The sequence below is a fragment of the Hippopotamus amphibius genome, chromosome 2 (genome assembly GCF_030028045.1).
Source record: "Hippopotamus amphibius kiboko isolate mHipAmp2 chromosome 2, mHipAmp2.hap2, whole genome shotgun sequence".
Lineage (NCBI taxonomy): Eukaryota > Metazoa > Chordata > Mammalia > Artiodactyla > Hippopotamidae > Hippopotamus > Hippopotamus amphibius.
The window spans coordinates 103,377,263-103,402,835 of NC_080187.1; the positions used below are offsets into that span (position 1 = coordinate 103,377,263).

The 25,573-nt window shown below is 36.7% G+C and overlaps 2 protein-coding genes and 1 pseudogene across 2 annotated transcripts; all 3 read left to right on the forward strand.

Annotated features, from left to right (window-relative positions):
• Positions 1-648: 648 nt before the first annotated feature.
• On the forward strand, positions 649-23,856 carry SCRG1 (stimulator of chondrogenesis 1). Its single transcript, XM_057721473.1, has 3 exons — positions 649-737; positions 21,043-21,298; positions 23,629-23,856. Exons 2-3 carry the CDS (start codon positions 21,057-21,059, stop codon positions 23,681-23,683), a joined length of 297 nt encoding a protein of 98 aa, XP_057577456.1. The 5' UTR covers positions 649-737; positions 21,043-21,056; the 3' UTR covers positions 23,684-23,856.
• Positions 7,815-8,198, forward strand: LOC130844993 (phosphatidylinositol N-acetylglucosaminyltransferase subunit P-like). Its single transcript, XM_057721472.1, has one exon. The coding sequence runs from the start codon at positions 7,815-7,817 to the stop codon at positions 8,196-8,198; it is 384 nt and encodes a 127-aa protein (XP_057577455.1).
• On the forward strand, positions 11,923-13,323 carry LOC130844995 (MKI67 FHA domain-interacting nucleolar phosphoprotein-like; annotated as a pseudogene).
• Positions 23,857-25,573: the final 1,717 nt, after the last annotated feature.

Genomic DNA, 25,573 nt, shown 5'->3' on the forward strand with positions numbered 1-25,573 from the left:
CACAGAATAGATTTCTTAGTCATTTTATTTTTTGCTTTCCAGCAACGGATGATGACTCTTTGGGTGAGGAGCTAGTGAGCTGGGATAGACCTTCTACCAAAATGTCAAAATAAGAGATCTAGATGGTGAGGAAAACTTGGTGAAAACACACAAAGAAACTATGAAAGGGGAAGAGGTGTGCAGCCGGCCACCTTCCTGAATCACAGTAGCCGTTCCTCTTGCTCCTCCTCCCTCCTTCCCTCCCCTCTGCTTTCTCCGTCCTTATCTCTGCTCTCTCTCTGTCCTTATCTCTGTCTCTCTCTCTCCATCTCTGTCTCTCTGCCTGTCTGTCTCTCTCTCACACACACACTTCTCTTAAGTAAAGATCACCCTCTCTGTGCTCTCTTTAAATCCCTCAGGTTCTACATTTTATTGCTCTGACCGTCTGCCTCCCTGAGGTTCCTGTCCAGACCAGCTATTGCCTTCTGTAAAGAAGCTGTTGGTTCACTCTCGCCTGGTTTGGAAGAGTCCAGGGGGCAGGTCTCGCAGCCCTGTCCCCCCACCAACTCCCCCTCTTTCCAGTCCTGGCTGCAGCAGCCAGGCGGGCAGGCGGGCAAGAGACAAAGCAGACAAAGGTCTGTTTGTAACCTCCTTCCAGCACCTCCTCTCTTCTCCTTTTGCCCAAACTCACCCAGTGAGCTGGAGCATTTCAGAAGATTCCTCTGCCAAGAAGACCGAAGGAAAGGAGAAGAAACAGGGTACGTATTTTTTTCCTTAAAAAAGCATTTTATGTTGTTGATTCTACCGCAAACTACTGCTATAGGTTAGAGCAGAAGTGTATATGTGTGTTGAATCAGAAGAGTAAGACAGAGAGAGCCTCTGGGGAGGTGGTGTGCACTTTGAGAAAAAGGATGCTTCCCAGGTTAGAGGAAAAGATTAAAAGAGAATAGAAAATGTACATTCCTTAATGGGAAAGTCATTTAATCTGGGGCTTAAAAGAAGGCAGCTCCCTCACTGCTGCTCCTTATTAAAGCCCCAGTCTACCCGAAATTTGGCCTCATGATTCCACCTCTCAGGACGATGTCAGGGTGATGAAGTATAGAAGTTCCTTTTCAATGCAGTAGCTGTATCTCTATATTCCTACTTTACATGAAGTTTAATGGCAATGTCTAAGAAAGTGAATGTTTTTTGCTTTTAAAAATCCTGATTCCTTCTAGAAAAATGGTATAGATGATCTTAATTGCCAAGCAGAAATAGAGACACAGATGTAGAAAACAAATGTATGGATACCAAGGGGGAAAGCGGTGGGATGGGAGGAATTGGGAGATTGGGACTGACAAATATACACTATTGATACTATGTATAAAATAGATAACTAATGAGAACATCCTGCATAGCACAGAGAACTTACCTAATGCACTGTAGTGTCCTAAATGGGAGAGAAATCCAAAGGGGAGGGGATATCTGTATACGTATGGCTGATTCATTTTGCTATGCAGTAGACGCTAACACAACATTGTAAAGCAACTATACTTCAATAAAAATTAATTATAAAAAAATCCTGATTCCTAAAAAGAAACTGGTATAAAAGTGAGACAAAGAGAGAATTCACAGAGTTCATCCTTGGGGTCCCCACTGTGGAACACAGCACAGTGTCTGTACTGCTGTGTTGATACAGGGAAACTTTATCGTTTGGGGTTTATAAAAATTCCTCTTTAAAATCCCTTGACTTAGTTACAGGGGTTGTGAAAAGCTGTCCCAAATGCTGGTCCTTTATCCAGTGATGATGAGCTCTCGTGGCCAGGGAAATAATTATAATAGAATGATGCAAGCCTGCATTTTCATATCATTCTCTGAGATGCTCAAAGACAGATCACCTTCAGGGAGGACGTGGACTTGTTTTTCCTGCTGATGAAGGCCTCTTGGGTACTGGGGCTGATTGTGTCTGTTTTAAAGATGTTTGGATGGCTTATCCACCTTCTACTACCACTTCTGTTCCTTTAACCTACACTTTGAGAAGTTTCACTCCAGTGCTCAGTCATTCTAATACAAACCTCTTCTGGTACAGTTAATAAAAAAGAGAGAATTGTAAAAATCACAGTGATTTCATCCACCAGGAAAGAGGAAAGGAAAACATCACAGATTGGACGGCAGTTTTAACCTCTTCCAACTATAATTTTGATATTTTAAATTTCAAGTTCTGGGCTGGAGTTTTCATTTGCTTTTGCAGCCTTTGCTTCTTTCGGGCTGTCATAAAAGAAACCTGAAAATGGGCTTCCTTTCTGTGTGATTCATCAACTCTGTTTCATCCCACTGCTCTTAATACCAGTTTCCAGAACTGGCATCAGCTGTCTGTATGAGCACGGCTCCCTAAAGGTCTCAACACTTTCGTGACATAGCCCTGTTAGTTTTGGCCATTAAACGATATACTTTTTCTTTTTAGGTCTCCACTTAACTGCAACTATTCAAAAACCTGCTGGTGCCAAATACCCTCACACAACCAAAATTTGCAATCCTCCACCCACATGATGGTGACAATGATTTGTTGCTTAATTGGAAACATCTTGCTCATAGTTCTGTATCCTCTGCATTGATCTTTTAAAAATAAGGTCCCTATTGTGATATGAATGGTATCTTACAACCTTAGGAACAAGGTTAATTGCATAAAATTGAATCCAAAAAAACCAATCGGTAACTATGTAAAGATCTCGTTATTCCTTCAGATATTTGGTTTTTAGCTTTGTTTTCTGTTATAATTTGGATGTACTCCAGGAGGAATTTTAAGTGCATATACTTCAACAGAAAGAAAAAATAAATAAAGCAATTTGCTTCGAATTGGTCAAAGTCATTTCACTCCTGTTGGCACTTGAAAATACATGGTCTTGATAGATTGCCCAGGATGAAGTTCGGTGTCTTTTAATGAAAAAACAAACCAATGTATCCTGGGAACATATTGGTTCAGGCATTTCCCCACTTGCCAAATAATAGTTAAAGCTATTTATCTGCACTTAAGTAAAGGAAGAAGAGAAGACTTCAGCTCAAACATGTAATTTATAAAGTGTTAAAAAAAAAAAAAAAAAAACTACCAGGGAGTGCTCGCCAGGCATGGAACTTTCCATCCTAGTATGTGACTGAGGCGGACAGAGACAGCATTCTGTGCTCTGGCCTGGCCACAGCCAGGAAAGGCGCGTGGTGTGGCAACACACCCACTTACTTCTCCAGCAGTTTATTTGTTCCTTTCTTCAACGAATGCTTTCTGAACCCTTCCTGTGATCCCAGCCTGGAAGCAGGGCCCTGAGAGATGCAGGAGGAGGGGAAGGCACCCTGCCTGCCTTCACGGTGCTGGCATCTCCTCCTCCAGTCCCCATACATGGGCTGGCCCGGACCTCCGTCCCTCCCCTCTTCTCTTCTCACTCTGCACTCACTACCCTGCTGTCCCACAGCTATAAATACTATCGATAAATACCCCAATGACTCTCGAATTCTTATTTCTGGCCCTGACCTCCAGACTCACATTCAACTGCCTACTCAGCATCTTCATTTCATGTCTGACAAGCATCGCAGATTAACTTGTCCAAATTCTTTTTTTTTTGTTGTATTTAAAAAAAAAGTTTATTGGAGTATAGTTGCTTTACAATGTTGTGTTAGTTTCTACTGTACAGCAAAGTGAATCAGCTATACGTATACATATATCCCCTCTTTTTTGGACTTCCCATTTAGGTCACCACGGAGCACTGAGTAGAGTTCCCTGTGCTATACAGCAAGATCTCATTAGCTATCTATTTTATACATATTATCAATGCAAATCAGCCAAGAATGTTAAAACCAAAGGGAAAAAAATAAAAAATATATATGCAGCAATATATATATTTATTTTGTACCTATGTAAGATGATATATGTATGCAAAACTTATTGTGATAATCACTTCGTGATGTATGTAAATCAAATCACTAGGCTGTATACCTTAAACTTATACCATGCTATTTGTCAATTATAGCTCAATAAAACTGGAAGGGAGAAAAAAAATTAACTTGTCCAAAAGTTTACTCTTAAATCCTCCTGAGATTGACTCCTTGCAATTTGTCCTCAGCTCAGTAAATGTCAGTACCATTCAGGTCAGAAAACTAAGACTCACGACTCACCTCTTCCATCAACTTCAACCTCTTTCTCCGAGGTGTCTCCCCATCCTACTCACCCCTCACCGCCACCCAGAACATAGGTGTTAGAGTTTCTCACTGTCCCTGGCCATCTCAATTTCTCAGTTTCTTCCTCTTAACACCCTCACCAATGTGCATCAAAAAGAAGCACACAAAGTGTTAACAACAGTCCTCTCCATGTTGAAACTCCCGTTGAATTTTATTCTATCTGTGTTTTTCTGTATTTTCCATGTCTTAGACAATTACTTTTTTTAAAGAAAAATTATTTTTCTTAAAAAAAATCCAACTAGGATTATAGCTCTCATTAGGACCATCCAATGGAAAGAGAGCATAAGACATTAATGGTCATGAAGTGGGCTTAAGAACAAACTACACGTAAATGCAGGAAATACAAGAAAGGTAATAGGAGGCCAAATTGTCCAAAGGCCACAAGGAAGAGACAAAATTAAAGCTAGATTACCAAAAATAAGAACATGATTGCATAATATAAAAACCAGGGAGATCAAAGCTCTAAAAGATATGAAAAGTGCCAAAGACCTAAAATAATAGAAAGATTCTAACATATTATGGCAAAAGATTAAAAAGAGCTTACGACTCTCCTCACAACTCCTCCCCATACACCCAACCTTCTGATAGGAATCTGGTGAGAGGGGTTAGAGAAAAGCTGGGTGATGTTTGTTGTTGAACTTCTGATAAACATATACATACAAAGAAATATTATTTTTAAATCAGGTATAAGCTAGTAGGCCAGAATAAATGCTAGTTTTGACAAAAAGCAAGCAAGCAAACAAAAGCCAGAAATTGGGAAGTACGTTTTAAAGCCAGACTATTCAGAAAAAATTAAATACAATTAAATTAAAACAATAGTACCGGATAACATGCAAATTTAAGGATTTGGAAGCTCACTAACCTCTTCCAGGCATAAACAGTCCTCTGCAACTAGATATTGAGTTTAGCAATCTGAGAAACTCCCCTTTCCCTGGCTGTAAGCATCTTGAGATTAGGATACATTATTTATTCAACAGTGCCAGATATTGTTCAGGGTGCTTGGATACACATCAGACAAAATCCTGCCCTACTGGTGCTTACATTCAAGTTAGGGGAGACACAATAAGAATATTTTATAATAATTTAGGGGTATACAAATACCATGGAAAACTAGAGCAAGTAAGGCAGATTGAGAATCTATGACAGATAGCATTTTATTTTTTAAATGAAAAAAAATTTTTCTATTGAAATATAGTTGATTTACAATGTTGTGTTATTTTCTGGTATACAGCAAAGTTATTCAGTTATATATATACTTTTTCAGATTCTTTTCCATTATAGGTTATTATAAGATATTGAATATAGTTCCCTGCACTATACAGTAGGTCCTTGTTGGTTATCTATTTTATATATCATAGTGTGTATCTTTCAATCCCATGCTCCTAATTTGTCCCTCCCCCCAACACTTCCCCTTTGGTAACCATAAGTTTTTTCTCTGTGTAAGTCTGTTTCTGTTTTGTATATAAATTCATTTGTATCATTTTTTTTAAGATTCCACATATAAGTGATATCATATGATATTTGTCTTTCTCTGTCTGACTTACTTCACTTAGTATGATAATCCCTAGGTACATGCATGTTGCTGCAAATGGCATTATTTTATTCTTTTTTATGGCTGAGTAATATTCCATTGTATACATGTACCGCATATTTACTCATTCATCTGTCAGTGAACATTTAGGTTGCTTCCATGTCTTGGCTATTGTGAATAGGGCTATTATGAACATTGTGGTGCATGTTAGGGGAGACAGACTTTTAAACAGGATAGTGGGGTAGGTCTTATTGAGGAGCAAAGTCAGAAAAGACTTGAAGAAAGCGGGAGAGTTACATATACAGATATCTGCAGGAGGAGCTTTCCAAGCAGAGGAAATAACCAGTGCAAAGGCCCTGAGGCAAGAATGCATCCGGCATTGTTGAGGAAGAGCTGCAACAGAACAAAAACGGGGAAGAGTAGATAATTTCAGAGACATGATGTGGAGCCAGACTGCATCCAGAGGTCACTTCAATGACTTTAGCTTTGACTCAAAAAAAAAGGTGGAGTTGTTGGAAGAGGAGAGATTTAGTTATTGATATTTTCCTTAATTCCTTTGTTATTAATCCCTAGCACTTAGGACAGTGCCTGGCACAAATGAAACACTAAGAAACATCCGTTAAGTGGAACTTAGTTAAACCAGCTTGCTCCTGCTTTCTCTCACGTGATTACTAAATTAGTTGACTAGTGAGTCCCACATCAGCACTGTTCTCTCACTTCTTCACCTTCCCTGCACTGGCTGCTCTTCTACTGAAAATCCTTGCTGGGTTGGTCTTCCTACGGGCAGAGGATTTGGGCCTGAAGATAAGAGAATGACTCCAGGCTGTATTTCAGCAGCCTATTTCATCAAGGACAAAATATACAAGCTCAATTCTAGAAGTAGGAAGGGCAGCCTAAATGAATGGTTCCTGTGCAACCTTATTGGGTCTAATTTGTTGTATTTGGGGACAAATAGCTACTTACCCTTTCCAAGAGATGCGCATCAGAGGAACCATAGTTCAGTTTGGGGAAAAGAGAGTAGAAGAAGGGAGAAACATAATTCTGAGAATTTGGCTTAAGTGTTAAAATCACCAGAGTACCACACAGATCATTTTCAGAGTCTGTAAGATTTGGATGTCTGTCCTTCATGCTCCTCCAAAAATAGCTACAAATAGTGAGAGTGATATAGAAAGCTTTACTTCTGCCCAAGATGCAGTAACAAGAACTAGATCTGCCCACTCCCTTGAAACAAAAACAATAAAAAACCCAGCCAAAATACATGAAACAATCTTTGCCACAACACTGGATTTCCAGCAAGGAAGGACCCTGACCCTGGGGATGTGGGAAACAAATGAGACGAGCCCTACAATTTCCCCCAGTTTACTGCCTTGAGAACGGGAACCCACAGAGAGTCCAGCCAACTCCCTGAGATGTATAAATGGGGCTGAGAGTCAGAGACAAAGGCAGCTGGAGTCCACAGAACCGAGTGCCTGAGAGAAGAGAGAGACAGGAGACATAACCCTGGAGTCTGCAGAGGGCCCCACTCAAGTATTTCACAGAAGACTGATTAGTGTATGCACACGAGGAAACTATGGTAGGGAAAGGAGGAATATCTGAAAGGATTAGAGAACAGAGTGCCTGGTACACAAAAGGCTAGGAATACTCACAGAGACAGAATGAAAAATTCATAGTTCGTGGGGTACTGGGTAGACTACTTAGGAAGGAATGGCCTCATTAGTGAGGAATAATTAGCCCTAGACTGAGAACAGATCTGAAACCACCTAACAAATCACAAAAGCAAGATTTGAAAGGATCAAACTGTTTCCAAGTAACTTAGTTGCATCCTAAAACAAAGCACAAGAATATTTATAAGGACATAAAAATACCCAGCATCCAATAAGGCAAAATTTTAAATTTCTGACATCCAATCAAAGATTACCAGGCATACAAAAAAGCAGGAAAACATCATAACTAGAATAATCAATCAATTGAAACCAACCCAGAACTGATACAAATGTTTGAATTAATGAAGAACATTAAAACAAATATATCCTAGGCGCCAGCACAGGGGACTCAGAACTGAGGTGGCCGAACTGTGGCGAGAGGCCAGAGTGGGCACATGCAGGACCCAAGGTTATCTAAAGCCACAGGCCAAATGGTGGAAAATTCACCATCACCATTGCCAGAAACAGTGATTTATGGCTTTGTTCGTTTCTTAAGCTCTCAATTTGGCTTCATACTATATCTTGTGTGGGCTTTTGTTCCTGAATCTTGGCTAAACTCCTTAGGCTTAACCTACTGGCCTCAAAAATACTGGGCAGTTGCATTGCCTGTGTACGTCCTCATTACTGTATTAATCGGTTATGTGCTTTTTTTGGGAATGAACATGATGAGTACCTCTCCACTCAGCTCCATTCATACAATCACAGATAACTATGCCAAAAATCAACAGCAGAAGAAATACCAAGAAGAAGCCATCCCAGCATTGAGATACTCCTATTAGTGAAGTAAACTAAATGTTCTTTCTTGAAGCCAAAGAACTTTACACCAAAAACTGAATTGTCTATAGACTAATACCAAACATTTGTTATAAATTTTTGACATAAAATTTCAAACATAATAAATTTGACTTTCTGATTAACATCCAGTATTGAAATGTTAAAAAAAGTAAGTTGAATTTCTCTTAGATTAAGTTCTGTTAATATTATGTCATCAAATAGTAGTTACTAATGGACAGAATAAATAAAATATTATGTTACCATATAGCAAATATCCCTCCAGAAAAAAAAAAAAAAAAAAAAAACCAAACCAACAGATATATCCTTAAGGTACTGAAAGAAAAAAAACTGCCAATCTATCATACTATATCTGTTATACTATAACCCTTGTTCAAAAACAAAGGTGAAATAAAGACTTTTTCAGACATATAAAAGCTGAAAGAATTCATCACCAGCAAACCTACACAATATGAATATTAAAGAATATCCTTCAGGTATGGGGAAAATGATACCAAATGGAAATATGGATTTACACAAAGGAAGGAAGAGCACTGGAAATGATAACTGCAAGGATGAAAGTGTGGATTTTTTCTTGTTATTTAAATCCCTAAAATATAATTGGCTGTTTAAGCAAAAATAAAAATAATATACTTGGAGGGTTTATAGCCTATACATAAGTAAAATGTGTAATGATAATAGCATAAAGGATGGAAGGAAAGAAATGGATATATACTATCGTAAAGTTCTTATACTAATGTAAAGTGTCATAATATCATTTGAAGAAAGACAATAAGTGAAAATAGATACTATAAACACTAGACCAATCATTAAAATAACAAAATGAAGAATTATAGCTTATCAGCCAATAAAAGAGGTAAAGCGAAATTATAAAAAAATTTCAATTAATCCAACAGAGCACATAAAAAGATGGAAAAAGAAACAAAGAACAGATGAAAATAACAGATAGGAAACAAATTATAAGATGACAGATTTAAATCTAACCATGTCAATAATTACATGAAATGTAAATGGTCTAAACACTCCACTTAAAAGGCAGAGGTAGTCGGTTTGGATAAAAAGCAAGACCAACCTACAGACTGCCTATAAGAAACATATTTGAAATATAAAGCCACAAATAAGTAAAAATAAAAGTATGAAAAAATATGTTCAGAGGTCAGATCATCCAATATTATTAAGATGCCAATACTCCCCCAAATTTATCCATAGCTTAATGCAATCTCAGCCAAAATTCAAGTAGGCTTTTTCTGTAAAAATTGACAAGCTGATAATAAAATTCACAATGGAATGCAAAAAACCTAGAATTGCCAAAACAACTTTGCAAAAGAAGAACCTTAACAAAGGTTCAAGGCTAATTCTACATGATTCCAAGAATTACTATAAAGCATCAGTAATCAAAACTGTAGTACTGGCATAAAGATAAATAGATCAATGGAAAAGAATATAACGTCCAGAAATAGGCCCACACCTATATTAAAACTGATATTTGACAAAGATGCAAAGGCAATTCAGGGGAGAAACAACAGTCTTTTCAACATACAGTGCTGTAACTATCGGACAATATGAAAAAGCAACCAAAAGAAGAATTTCAATCCATACAATGCACTATACACAAAAAACAAAAAAACTAATATGGACCATGGAACTAAATGTGAAACCTAAAACTACAAAAGTGGTAGAAGAAACACAGGGGAAATGCTTTGTGACCTTGGGTAAGGCAATGATTTCTTAGATATGACACCAAAAGCACATTCCATTAAAAAAATTGAGAAATTGTACTTCATTAATTTTAAGAAATTTTGCTTCTTTTAAAACCACTGTTAAGAAAGTGAAAAGGAAAGCCATGGATGAAGAGTAAATGTTTGGAAAGCATACATCTAATAAGAAACTTGTGTCTGGAATATATAAAGAACCCTCACAACTCAAGAATACAAGCCCAGGACTTCCTAGGTGGCACAGTGGGTAAGAATCCGCCTGCCAATGCAGGGGACACGGGTTCGATCCCTGCCCCAGGAAGATACCACATGCCACAGAACAACTAAGCCCGTGCGCCACAACTGTTGAGCCCATGTGCCACAACTACTGAAGCCCATGTGCCTGGAGCCCGTGCTCTGCAACAAGAGAGGCCACTGCAATGAGAAGCCCACGCACCACAAGGAAGAGTAGCCCCCACTCACCACAACTAGAGAAAGCCCGTGTGCAGCAACGAAGACCCAATACAGCCAATAAAATAAATTAATTTAAAAAAAAAGGACAATACAAGCCCAATTTTTTTAAAATGGGAAAAGATTTGAACAGACAATTCATCACAGAATGAAGATAAGCATATGAAAGGGGCTCAACGCCATTAATCATTAAGGAAATGCAACATAAAACCACAATAAGATGCCTGTTAGAATGGCAAAAAATTAAAAAGACTGACCATACCAAGTGTTGGAGAGGACGTGGACAAACTGGAACTCTTATAGGCTTTTAAATGGTACAACCACTTTGGAATACAACACTGTAGGGTCTTGTTCTGTCAAGTTTGAGAGTGTAAAGTAAAATGGATCTCATTTTTTGTCTTTCCTTTCACCAGTATTTGGAGGTAGGAATTAAATTGAATATTTATATTATTTATAATATTTAAAATATAAAAGCAAAGACAAAAATGATTAATTCAAATTAGGACATGAAATAAAGAAAATCTGAAACTCCATCAGAGTATGAAAGAATGTTTTTAGTTTCTAAACTTACAAAAAGCAGTGAGTGTCCTTATTCAAAAACCCATTACCAGACTTCTGATTCCACATATAAGGAGACTGGAAGTCACGACTTGTCCTACAGCAAGTAAAATCCCAAACAGATTGAAAAATCAACAACTCTTCTTGGCTCCATAAGAGAGGAGAGGACACAGAGCAAACGACTGCCCTCAAGACTGGAGAGTCAGGGCTTCCCTGGTGGCACGGTGGTTAAGAATCCACCTGCCAATGCAGGGGAACAAAGGTTCGATCCCCAGGTCAGGAAGATCCCACATGCTGTGAAGCAACTAAGCCCATGTGCCACAACTACTGAGCCTGCGAGCCACAACTATTGAGCCCACTTGCTGCAACTATTGAAGCCCACACACCTAGAGGCTGTGCTCTGCAACAAGAGAAGCTGCCGCAATGAGAAACGCTCACACAGCAACAAAGAGTAGCCCCCGCTCGCCACAACTAGAGAAAGCCTGTGCACTGTAACAAAGACCCAATGCAACCAAAAATAAACAAACAAATAAATAATAAAATAAATCTCTAAAGACAAAAAAAGACTGGAGAGTCAGACAGGGGGATACAGGCAGTGGAGGCTTCCCAGAGCAGGGACTCATTGGTGGAAACTGCCTCAGGAAAACCCGCTCAGGTAAGAAAACCTGAACTGTAATAGATGAGTCGGCAGAGGTTCAGTATGGACAACTCTGAAAGTTAAATACTCCAGGGGGGATCCAAAAATAAGGTGGCACCCCAAATATTGTGAAATTTACTTCCAGTAGCTTGACCAGGTCCACACAGCAAATACTGAGAAAAATCTCCATGAGGTTGTGGCAGGGGGAGGGGAAAAAGAACCCTTTTGAAATATGTCAGAGCATTCTGTTAGAGGCCTGCCCTCAGGAGAAACTAGTTAACTAGAGCCTAACCAGCTGGGGTATTATCAAGAGTCTGACTGACCTCAGGGAAGGGAAATACCCAACTCCAGCCCATCTAGCCATCCTGCCCCACTTAAAGGGAGAGAAAAAACCAAGACACACTTGTGAAGTTCACAGCCTGTGAAGTTCACAGCCTGACTAAAAGACTGAGCCCTGGTGGGTCTCTTCAGTCTGTGAGCTGGCGGCATGGCGGCCCTCACTGCCCCGGCCAAGCCGCTCCTGTCCCTGAACCCGCAGGAAGATACCAAGTTTAAGAAGGTGAGAGAGTAGCACAGACATATATATATTACCAACTGTAAAATAGATAGTCAGTGGGAAGTTGTATAACAAAGGGAGTCCAACTCGAGGATGGAAGATGCCTTAGAGGACTGGGGAGGGGAGGGTGGGGGGGACTCGAGGCGGGGGGAGTCAAGGAAGGGAGGGAATACAGGGCTATGTGTATAAAAACAGTTGATTGAACTTGGTGTACCCCCCAAAAAATAATAAATAAATAAATAAAATTTAAAAAAAAAAAAAAAAAAAAAGGAGGTGGCGCAGGTACGCCGGTGCGCAACCAAGCAACAGGAGAAACAAAAACTTACTCCCGGAGTAATCTATGTGGGCCGCTTACCTCCATCACTTTATGAAACCCAGATCCGAGCATATTTCTCCCAGTTTGGCACTGTTACGAGATTCAGGCTGTCCAGGAGTAAAAAGACTGGAAATAGCAAAGGCTATGGCTTTGTGGAGTTTGAATCTGAAGATGTTGCCAAAATAGCTGCTGAAACAATGAACAACTACCTTTTTGGTGAAAGACTCCTGAAGTGTCATGTTATACCACCTGAAAAAGTACATGAAGAACTTTTTAGAGAGTGGCACATGCCATTTAAAAGGCCGTCATATCCAGCAGTGAAACGGTACAATCAGAGTCGGACGCTGCTTCAAAAGCTACGGATGGAGGAGCGATTTAAAAAGAAGGAAAAATCTCTCAGGAAGAGATTGGCTAAGAAGGGAATTGATTATAATTTCCCTTCATTAGTCTTACATAAAAATGAGGAAAACACTTCAAACACTGGTCCTTGAAATTCCAGAGAGCACCAGGCTTTACGTAAGAAGAAGAAAGCGGCTTCAGTCACTTCTGACACTCCTGAGAAGACTGTGGATAGCCAGGGCCCCACACCAGTTTTGTACACCAACATTTTTGGAGAAACGAAAATCTGAAGTGGCTAAAATGAATGATGATGATAAAGATAACGAGATAGTTTTCAAACAGCCCATATCTGATGTAGAAGGAGAAACACAAGAGCTTCAAATGCCTACAAGTTCAAGGAAAAAAAGACGAAGAAAAAGCAACCACTGATTCTGAATGTATTGTGCATAGTTCTTCTGAAAAAGGTGATTTTATTATAGAGGCTGATACTTTGTATTTAACTCGATACAGTGGAATGCAGCCAGTAACTTGATGGTTGGAGGGCAAAGCTGTCAATTCAAGTCAGTAGGGAAAGCAGTCAGTGATTTTGGCTTCCCTGCCCTCGCTGAAGTGCAGGGGGCACCCCAGCTTACTGCAGCCAGGCTCTCGATGCCTGTGTCCTGTCTCTGCTGCTCTCTGCAGCTTTCATAGATGTCTTTAGTTATTCTGCCTTGAGTATTAAACTGTAGCCTTTGTTGTTGCCATCAAATAAAATAAAATTTTGCTTGACCATGTACATGGTTCTCTGTTAGACCAAGCACACTTAACCCATCAGATGGCTGGAACTGGAGGTTAAATTGTATGGAGAGTGAGAAGGCCATCTCAGTATTAATAGGGATTCATTTATGTATATATGATCATATTTATGAATGTTAAATTAGTTTGGGGTGGGCTAGCATGGATTAATTAATAACTACATCTTGTATAAGGATCATCAATCTGAAATTAGATTTCAAGATTCAAGCAGTGACCACCAAATAAATTTTTTCTATATTTTTTGGTATGCAAGGGGGAAAAAAAAAAAAAAAAAGACTGAGCCCTAATTACAGGACCATAGAATGCTTTGTCTCCCCTTCACTCCTCACCACCACATTACCAAAGGCCTAGTTACAGCTGTTCCTTTTACCTGGTACATAATATCTGGCTATTGAGAGAAATTTATAAGGCATACCAAAGACAAATAAAACAAGCATCAGAACCAGACATGGCAGGGATGTTGGAATTATAAGGCTAGGAATTTAAAACAATTTTGATTAAAAATGATGGATTAGGGGAAAAAATGCCCAATGCCACTTAAAATGCATACCATTACCAACAAGACAGAACAAATATCATCATTTTCCTGATACTGGATGGGTGTTAGAAAAGGATATCCTATTTAAATGTATGTAGCATGCAAAATATTAAATGTAAATTAATGATACTATACCTATTACAGCAAAATTTTTAAATGTATAAAAAAACCCCTGTGATTAACATTCTAAGGGCTCTAATGGATAAAGTGGACAGCATGAAAGAATAGATGGGCAATGTCAGTAGAGAGATGGAGTCCTGAGAGAGAGCCAAAAATAAATGGTAAGATAAAAACAACACTGTAACAGAAATGAAGAATTCCATCGATGGGCTTATTAGTAGACTGGGAACAGCCTAGGAAAGAATTTCTGAGCTTGAGGATTGATTAATAGAATCCTTGAAAACTAAAAATCTAAGAGAACAAAGACTGAAAAGATTAAAAAAAAAAAAGAGCATCCAAGGGCCATGGGTCAACTACAAGAGGTGTAACACATGCATAACAAGAATACCAGAAGGAGAGGAAGGAACAAAAAAAAAATATTGGAAACAATTATGACTGATAATTTACTTAAGTTAATGTCAAACACCAAACCACAGCCCCAGGAAATTCAGAGAACATCAAGCAGACCATATGTCAAAAATCTACACATAGGCACGTAATTTTCAAACTAAAGAAAATAAAAAATAAAGGGAAGGTCCTTAGAAGACACCAGAGAGAAAAAAATGCCTTACCCACAGAGGAACAAAGAAAAAAAATTGCATCCAGCTTCTCCTCAGAAACCATGCAACTAAGAAGAGAGTGGAGTGAAACAGTGAAAGTGCTGAAAAAAAAAAAATTTACCAACTTAGAATTCTGTACTCCACAAAATTATCCTTCAAACGTAAAGGAGAAATAAAGACTTTCTCAGACATACAAAACTTGAGAGAATTTGTAACCAGTAAATGGGTCTTGCAAGAAATGTTAAAAGTTCTTTCAAGAGAAGGAAAATAATATAGGTCAGAAATTTGGATCTACATAAAGTAAAAGCACCGAATTAGAATAAGAGAAGGTAAAATAAAACTTTTATTCTTCTTATTCTCAATTGATCTAAGAACTAACAGTTTGTTCAAAATAATAATAGCAACAGTGTATTCAACTATATGTGCATATAGATATGGAACATATATATATGCCATTCATATGCCTATGAATGGCAGCAATGATACAAGGAGTGGGAGGAAGGAATTAGAATTATTTTATTATAAGGTACTCACATTGCCTGTGAAGTGTTATAATATTATTTGAAAGTGGAGTTGGGTTAGTTATAAATGAATACTGCAAACATGAGGGTAACCACTGGGGGGAAAAGTATAACTAATATGTTAAGAAAGGGGAGAAAATGGAATCACAAGAAATACTAAGTTGAAATCAGAAAAGGAGGCAGAGAAAGAGTGGAAGAGAAAAACAGAAACAAGAACAATAAATAGAAAACAATAACAAGTATAGTAGATCCTAATCCAACTGTATCAATGTCAATGTTGAATGTTGATGGTCTAAATGCACCAATTAAAAGACAGAGATTGTCAGAGTGGATCAGAAAATATGACCCAACTCTATGTTGTCTCACTTGAAATATAAATACACATATAGATCAAAAGTAAATGGATGGAGAAAAATGTCATGTTAACAATAACCAAAAGAAAGCAGGAGTAGCTATATTCATTTCAGACAGAGCAAACATCAAAGTAAGAAAAGTTATCAGGGATAAAGAAGGGTATTACATAATGATAAATGTGTCTCCAAGAAGAGAAAACAGTTCTTAATGGGTATTTGCCTAACAACAGAATATCAGATTACATGAGCTAAAAACCAATGGAACTGCAAGGAAAAGTAGATGAATCCACTATCATAGTTGGAGGATTCAACATCCCTCCCTCAGAAATGGAGAGATCCAGCAGGCAGAAGATCAGTAAGGACATACTTGGACTCAACAACACCATCAATCAACTTGATATAATAGATATTTATAGATCACTTCACCCAACAACAGTAGAATACATGTTTTTCTCAAGCTCATATGCAACATTCACCAAGATAGATCACATTCTGGGCCATAAACCACACCTTAACCAATTTAAAAGAATAGGAATCACACAAGGTCTGCTCTCAGACCACCATGGAATTATTGATTAAATCAGTAACAGAAAGATAAATGGAAAATACAATAATATGTGGAGATTAAACAGACTTCTAAAGAACACTTGAGTCAAAGAAGAAATCTCAAGAAATTTTAAAATATTTTGTATTTAATGAAAACGAAAACACAACTTATCAAATTTGCAGGATGCAGCAAAAGCAGTACATAAAGGGCAATTTATGAAAGCAATGAATGCATATGTTAGAAAAGAAGAAAAATCTAAAATCAATCATCTAAATTTCCACCTTAGGAAACTAGAAAAAGAGGAAATTAAATTTGCTCCAAAGTAAGGAGAAGAAAAGAAATAATAAGAATTAGAGCAGAAATCAGTAAAATTGAAAACAGGAAATCAACAGAAAAATCAATGAAACCAGAAGATGGTTCTTTGAAAAGATCTATAAAACTAATAAGCCTCTAGCCAGACTAAGAAAAAAAGATAGAGGACACAAAATTACTAATATCTGAAATGAAGGAGGGGACATCACTACAGATCACATAGAAAGTTAAAGGATAAAAAAGGAATATTATAAAAAGCCCACAAATTTGATAACCTCGATGAAATGACCCAATTCCTTGAAAGACACAATATACCAAAATTCGCACAAGAAGAAACAGATGATGTGAGTCAATCTATATCTACTAAACAAATTTAATCAATAATTAATAACTTCTCAAAACAGAAATCACCAGGCCCAGATGGATTCCCTGGTGAATTCTATCAAACATTTAAGGAAGAAAGTATACCAAATCTCTACAATCTCCTTCAAAGGATAGAAGCACAGGGAATACTTCCTAACTCATTCCATGATGCCAGCATTACCCTAATACCCAAATGAGACAAAGACATCACAAGAAAAGAAAACTACAGACCAGTATCTCTCATGAAATAGATGCAAAAATCCTCAACAGATTATTAGCAAATTGAATCCAAATAAGTACAAAAAAATTTTACACCATAATCAAGTGGGGTTTATCCCAGGTGTGCAAGGCTGGTTCAATGCTCGAAAGTCAATTAATGTAATCCATCACGTCAACAGACTAAAAAAGAAAAATCACATGATCATATCAATAAATGCAGGAAAATCATTTGATTAAATTTAAACTTAAGCATGATAAAGACTCTCAGTAAACTAAAAATAGGGGGGAATGTTCTCAACTTGATAAAGACTATCTAAAGAAACCTTCAGCTAACATCATACTTCATGGTGAGAGACCTGAAGCTTTCCCACTAACATCAGGTACAAGGTAAGGATATTACTTCTCACAACTCCTTTTCAACATCGTACTGGAAGTCCTTGCTAATGCAATAAGGCAAGAAAAGGAAATAAAAAGTATACAGAGTAGGAAGGAAGACATAATACTGTCTTTGTTCTCAGATGACAGGTTGTCTATGCAGAAAATACAGAAGAATCAACAAAAAACTACTGGAACTAATAAGTGATCATGGCAAATTTCTAGTGTACAAGGTTAATATATAAAAGTCAATTGCTCAATTTTATCTCAATAAAAGTTCTTAAAGAAAAAAAAAAGTCAACTACTTTCCTATCTACTAAAAATGAGTAAGTGGAATCTGAAATTAAAAACATCATTTACATTAGCACCCTCTCAAAATGAAACAGATATAAATCTAACAAACTATATACAATGAGATCTATGCAAGAAAAACTATAAAACTGTTGAACATAACCAAAGAACTAAATAAATGGAAAGATATTCCATAGTCCATGTTCATGGATAGGAAGACTCAATATTGTCACGATGTCAGTTCTTTTCAACTTGATGTACATACAGATTTAATACAATCCCAATAAAAATCCCAGAAAGTTATTTTGTGGATACTGACATACTGATTCTAAAGTTCATATGGAGAGGCAAAAGACCCAGGATAGCCAACACAATATTGGAAGAAAAAAACAAAGTTGGAGGACTGACACTACCTGACTTTAAGATTAACAGTAAAGCTACAATAATCAACACAGTGTGGTATTGGTGAAAGAATAGACAAATAGATCCATGGAACAGAATAGAGAGCTCAAAAATAGAATTCTATAAATATAGTCAACTGATCTTTGACAAAAGAGCAAAAGCAATTCCATGGGCAAAGACAGTCTCTTCAACAAATGGTGCTGGAACAACTAGACATCCACATGTCCCAAAATGAATATAAACACAGGCTTTACACCCTCACAAGAAATTAACACAAAATGGATCATAGACCTAACAGTAAAGTGCAAAACTCTAAAACTCCTAGAAGATAACATAGGAGAAAATCTAGATGACCTTGGGTTTGGTGATGCCTTTTCAGATACAACATCAAAGACATGATATATGAAAAAATAATAAGCTGGACTTCATTAAAATTAAAAACACCTGCTCTTTGAAAGAAAATATTATGAGAATTAGAAGATAATCCAAGACTGGGAGAAAACATTTGCAAAAGACACATCTGCTGAAGGACTGTTACCCAAACTATACAAAGAACTCTTAAAATTCAACAGTAAGAAAACAAACAACCTGATTTTAAAAACGGGCTAAAAACCTTAAGAGACACCTCACTAAAGAAGATATACAGATGGCAAATAAGCATATGAAAAGATGCTCCACATCATATGTCATCAAGAAATGCAAATTAAATCAATGAGAGAGCACTACACACCTATCAGAATGACCAAAATCTAAAACAGTAACAATACCAAAGGCTGATGAGAATATGGTGTAACAGGAACTCTCATTCATTGCTGGTTGGCATGCAAAATAGTCCAGCTACTTTGGAGGACAGTTTGGTGGTTCTCACAAAATTTAACCTAACCTTAGCATAGAATCCAGCAAGCATGCTCCTTTGTATTTATCCACAGGAGTTAAAAACATGTCCACATAACAACCTGCACAAGAATGTTTCTACCAGCTTTATTCATAATTGCCAAAACTTGGGAGCCATCAAGATGTCCTTCAGTAGACGAATGGATAAATACACTGTGGTACATCCAGACAACGGAATATTATTCAGTGCTAGAAAAGAAAGATAGCTCTGTCAAGTCATGAAAAGATATGACTTTAAAAGCATGTTATTAAGTGAAAGAAGCCAATATGAAAAGCCTACATACTGTGTGATTCCAACCATAGGATATTACAGAAAAGGGAAAACTACAGAGACAATAAAAAGGAGCAGGGGTTGCTGTGGGGTTGAGGGTTGGTGAGGAGAGATAAATAGGCAGAGCACAGAGGATTTTTAGGGCAGTGAAAATACTATGTATGATATTATAATGATGGGTATAAGCCATTACACATTTGCCCAACCCACAGAATGTACAACACAATGCATGAAACTGAAGGTGAACTATGCACTTAAGGTGATTATGATGTGTCGATGCAGGCTCATCCTTGGTGAAAAAATAAAAATAAAAAAAAATGTACCACTCTGGTGAGTGATGTTGATAACAGGGAAGGCTATCAATGTGTGAGGGGAGGGGGTATATGGGAAATCTGTACCTTCCTTTGCATTTTATTGTAAGCCAGACCACTCTAAAATAACTTAAAAAAAAAAAAAACCATTATCTTACCTAAAATAATTGACCTTTGAGGTGCATCTAATTCACTGAAAACTTCCTACTAAAATTTCCTTTCAACAATATTGTTTTCTTTCATCGTACAATATGCATATCTGTCTTCCTCTCTTTTTAATAGTCCAGAGGTAGGAAAGATACTCCAGCCCCTGCCAACAAGATGAAATCTGAGTGGCTGTGGAGTCTGATTCTGGTTCCTCCACTATTTTGCTAGTCTTCCTTTACTACGAGAGCCTCCAGTTTCTTCATGTTTAATACAGAAGCCAGAGAAGCCTGATTCAATAGATAATATTCCATAGTTGTACGCAAATTCTGTACTTGAAGTGTTATCTCCTGAAGAGGAATTAGACTTGCTTGGTATGACCCCAAGAGTTCAGACTAGAACTGGTGGGTGGAAGCCACAGAAAAATATTTTCCAGTACGGGAGACATTAGAACTGTATCAGTGGGATATATGGATTTAGTCAATGAGTTCCCCACAATGGTAGGTGTTCAAGAATACGGTCAATGTCTCTTACAGGGAATTCAAGCCTGTTTTCAACTGAGGCTAAGATGTAACCCATGTGGGAGAAGAGTTCAAAAACTACTAAAAATATGCAACAAAAATGGGTCCCCAAAATAATTCTGAAAGTTTTAAAAACTTAACTATATCTATAGAATAATCTATAGAATAATCTATAATCTGTCAATGTCAGGATAAGTGGGTTTTTTGTTTCTGTCAGGGTAGCACCCAGGTTTTTTGACAATGTTGTTAGGATATGCAAGGTCAAGAATCACTGTATATGATGATCCTATTTGTTCTAGAAATTTACTTGAGTTTTGTCACCTTAAAAACCACTTTTTCTCAACTAAATGTACTGAAAAAAAAATGGCTTTGGGTCCTTAAAAATGCAGATTCTGGCTCTTCCCACTATCTCCCCTCCCCCTCCCTCACATAACTCTCATTCAATAGTTCTTTGTGGAGCACAGGCATGTCATTTTTAACAAATATTCTAAGTGATTTCTATTGTAGATAGTCATAAAACTGAACTTTGAGGAAGATATTCAAAGAGTAGAAAAAAATCAACTCCCATTCTTTCTATTCAAGCATTTATGAGAACCTTGTAGAACTTTAAGTCCAGATGAATTCCATCTTTAAAGACAACAAACAAACAAACACTGACGCATTTTGGTTTTTCTTCTATCTCAGGGCCAAAAGCCAAAATGAAATTTATAGTACTTGCTGTCACCGTTGGACTAACTTTGCTGCTAGGAGTCCAAGCCATGCCTGCAAATCGCCTCTCTTGCTACAGAAAGATACTAAAAGATCACAACTGTCACAATCTTCCAGAAGGAGTAGCAGACCTGACAAAGATTGATGTAAACGTCCAGGATGACTTCTGGGATGGGAAGGGATGTGAAATGATCTGTTACTGCAACTTCAGTGAATTGCTCTGCTGCCCAAAGTAAGGAAATGCAATCACAAAATATATTCTTGCTGTGAAATGTATGCATAACAACTCTTTCTTAAGACACCTTCATAATGTTTGCTGAAATTAATCACTCTTTCCAGTAAAATCCTGTTCAAATCTCAGCTATTTTTTAGGATCATCACCATTATGTCCTGAAATGAATGTTTTCATTTAAAAGACGGAGTTTGGAAGATTTTGGTAAAACTAAATGAAATACAGGAAATTAATAACACTCCAATCTATTAAATTTCTAAATTTCCTATCTGATTTTTAACCACAAAAAAAAATCTTCTGGTAGCTGAAGTCACCTTCAAGGCTGACATCTTAAACTAATTTGAAAACTAATAAAAGTCTTTCGATATTTCAAAGATCCCAATGTACAGATCAAGTAATTAACTGGACGGAAAGGTTTGGTAATGGTGAAAGAAAAACCTTCTAGCCCTATGGATGAGTTAACCAGAAATTAACTAAATAGAGGTTGTCCACTGACTTGGAAAGTAGATGTATTTTAAGTATAATACAAAAGTAGATAAATATTTTTAGCTCTTGATTTTAAAATAATCTTCTTCTGGTTATTGAGGAATCAAATATTATGATCTTGGATATTTCATGCTGAAATTAGCTTTTTCAAATTACTTTCAACATATATCATCACATTTTTCATTTTTCTAAGAAATCTGTGAGACAGAAAGGACAGATATAACCATCTTATCAAGGAAAGGAGCAGAGAGGTAAAATGACCAGCTCCATCCCACATATCTAGCTAATATCAGCACTGACACCAGAACCCAGCTCTTCTGATTTGCACTAGGTAATTTTTGTACCAAGCCAGTTGGTTCTTAAGTATGGTTCCCAGAAAAGCAGCTTCAACATTACCTGAGTTCCTGTTAAAAATGTAATGCATCCTTGGGCCCCAGACCAAACCAACTGAATCAGGAGCAATGGAGAGGAAGCACAGCAATTATGGCTTAAACCCTCCAAGTGATAAAAAAATTTGAGAATCACTTGATTAAACAATGATATCAAGGAGTTGAGTAAACCGATCCCATAAAATGACAACTTTTCCTATGTAAATGAAATGCCATCTAATATTAAAATATCATGTTTACCTTTTTTAAGACTTGAAACTAATTTATTGAAATGTACTTATTTTATGATATAATTTTGTGATTACCTGTTGTTAATGGATGAGCTAGAAGTATGGATATATGAAAGTAATTTCTATCTGATTTTGGGTTACAGTTTTCCCAGTAGCAACAAATATCTAAGTATATATATATATTTGACTTATAAACACAAATTTTATTTTGCTATCCTATTTTTTTCAGTTGCATTGAGATATAATTAAATACAGCACTGTATAAGGTTAAGGTGTACAGCATGAGTTGACATACATATACAGCTGACCCCTGAACAATACATGTTTGAAATGCATGGGTCCACTTACCTGCAAATTTCTTTCACTAAATACATACTATAGTACCACAACATCTGTGGTTAGTTGAGTCCTCGGATGTTGAACTACGGATACATAGGACTGACTGTAAAGTTATGCATGGATTTTCGACTGCACAGAATGTCAGCACCCCTTACTGCTGCATTGTTCAAGGGTCAACTGTACTGTGAAATGATTACCGTAACAAGCGTAGTTAACACGAATCACCTCATATAGTTACATTTTTTTTTCCTCATAACTTTTAGGGTCTATTCTCTTAGCAACTTTCAAATATATCACACAACAGTGTTAGCTACAGTCATCATGTTGTACATTGCATGCTAAGTTTATTTCTAATCAGCCATAATCATAATACTACATTGCACTTATACAATTTTATATTATTCCATGCATTTTTATACATCACCTTATGTGATCTTTCCAACAAGAGTAGATAGAGCTGAGTAGCTCAAAATTTCACCTTTCCCTGTAAAACCCAGAAATTTATTTATTGACTTCCTAAGAAATTTTTAATTTTCTGTTTCTTAGCAGTAGATTTAAACTTCATGGCCCATCCCCACCCATATCAGAGAAATGAATTTTTGGTGAGCTTGTAAGGTTTTGAAATCACTGAACCTTTGCTTTTCTTTATAGATAAATGATAGCATAGTGTCAATGGCAAATAGGGCAAAATAGAAGAACTGATTACCTTTTTGGTCTTTGTTGCTCTTGTGGCAAGTCCTCCCACTCATTCTCTTTTTACTTTATTCACCTAAAAAGAATAGTCATATCTGAAATCCTGGAAATCACTGTCCATTTTTCGCCCAGAAAAGACTAACATATATCTTAACTTTCAGCTGGATTTAATTCATGTTCTACTGTCTTTCAGAGATGTCTTCTTTGGACCAAAGATCTCTTTTGTGATTCCTTGCAACAATCACTGAGAATTGTCCTGTATTCCAGACAACACCATCCTTAATTCCTCCAAAACTGCCCTATAACAGTGTAGCTGTATTTCTGGTTTCTATGCAGTGAAATAAAGCACAGATTCTATAAATTCTTACTTGTCTAAGTAAACTTGTATTAAATAAGTAGTAATAAAAATTCAATTTAATTTTTCTCTGTGGACATTGTTTAAAATTTTTGACTAGAAAATTTTCATCTACAAGGTGTTCACTGTGCTCTGTAAAAGAATTCTGTCCTCCAGATGAAGCGTCATAACCCTGGCTCAAAGATGGAGATTACTTTCAGTTCTTGATAATTATTGATCATGTATACTTAATGAAAAGAATCAGAGAGAAACTGAGGTTCTTGGAAGGGAAACTAAAAGTTTTCTAGTAAGAGGGGGAAAGGGAGCCAATATTTGAGCATATATTATATACACCAAGTACTTTAAGCACATTTGCATTTTGTTCTCTTAAAAAACAACAAAACCATCAAGATAAGTATTCTTAAACCCACTTTTCAGATGCTAACTCAAGTTTAAGATACTCACTAAAAATCAAGACAGACTTGAACAGAGTTCCATTTCTAAAACATTCACAAAAACTGTATCCTTAAAACTATGCTACATACCCTGATGTGTCCACTTTTCTTAGGAATAACAAAACACGTTAAACGAAACACATAATGGATAAGAATTTAAGTCACATGAATTTTAAAGTTAAATAAAACAGATGACTTCAAATGTATTTCCTGGTTGTTAGAGGCAGTTTTGGACTATGCTCCATACCTTAGGAGGTGTGCACTGACTAGTAGCCAGCAGAAGTAATTTCAGAAAGTCCTTCATGCTGTAAAAATTTATTAAATACTTACTAAGTGCCAGCTGTTATTAACATTTGGGGATGCAGTAGTGAATAAGATGGACTTCTTCTCTTGGGACTTGTATTCTAACAAAACAGTAATCATTACAAATATTTATAAATATGAAGCCTGCTGTTACGAAGGAGAAGTGTAGGGTGCTATACAAAGTACTGCTGTGGGGAAACGCTTGAGAAACACCACACACGTAGTAAATCTAGGAGATGACCATTTTGTGAGTTAAAATGACATTATTTCACTGAAATACATCCTTGGAGGTCCCTGAAGGCCACACCCAGAACAGTATCTGGTATTTATTCAGTGTTCAATAGGTGTTACAGGCAGGGCTGAATGAAACAATTTTGAAGTGGTCAGAATTCAGTTCCTCTTAAAAGCTGCAAAAACGTAAGTCAGAACATGTTTTCAAATGGTATGACTGCTACAAAAATGCATGAACAAGTGGAATTGTTTTTTAAAAAAAACTCAAATATATTGTTTTATCAACACAGCACATGATTTGATTGAGCTTTTTTTTTTCTTCACTGGACAGGTTATTAAAGTCAAAATAACTCAATAATAGAAGCCTTATATCCTTTCTGGAACTGTGCACAGAATAGGTAAATAAAGAAAATCATCAGTAAACCTGTTACATTTTCTACTTGGTATAGACTTCCTTTAAGGAAGGAAAAAAAAAAGGCAATTCAACAATGGCTTTTTACTAAGTATTCCCTTATTACTGCAATCAAAATCTGATGAGAAACATAGTATTTGGGAAAAAGCTAAATATTTAATAAATGGAATTTTATAGATTATTATGACTATTCTTCATATTCTTTCCTTTCCATAAATAACATATCAAATATCATTTTTTTAGAAATGAATGCATTATAGAAGCACACTTTTTTATGTAAATTACCAAATAAATGAAAAAATATGAATGTTCACACAACTTACCTTATGCAATCTTTTCTGACTTTGTCAATATGTTTTTAAAAGCAAACATTTCATTCAGTCATTTAATGAATAGATCATTT

Bases quoted from the DNA above. Each gene is read 5' to 3' on its own strand.
- LOC130844993 (XM_057721472.1), top strand. From the start codon at position 7,815: ATGCAGGACCCAAGGTTATCTAAAGCCACAGGCCAAATGGTGGAAAAT.
- SCRG1 (XM_057721473.1), top strand. From the start codon at position 21,057: ATGAAATTTATAGTACTTGCTGTCACCGTTGGACTAACTTTGCTGCTA. The intron at 21,299-23,628 runs GTAAGGAAATGC...ACTGTCTTTCAG, and splicing joins GAATTGCTCTGCTGCCCAAA to AGATGTCTTCTTTGGACCAA.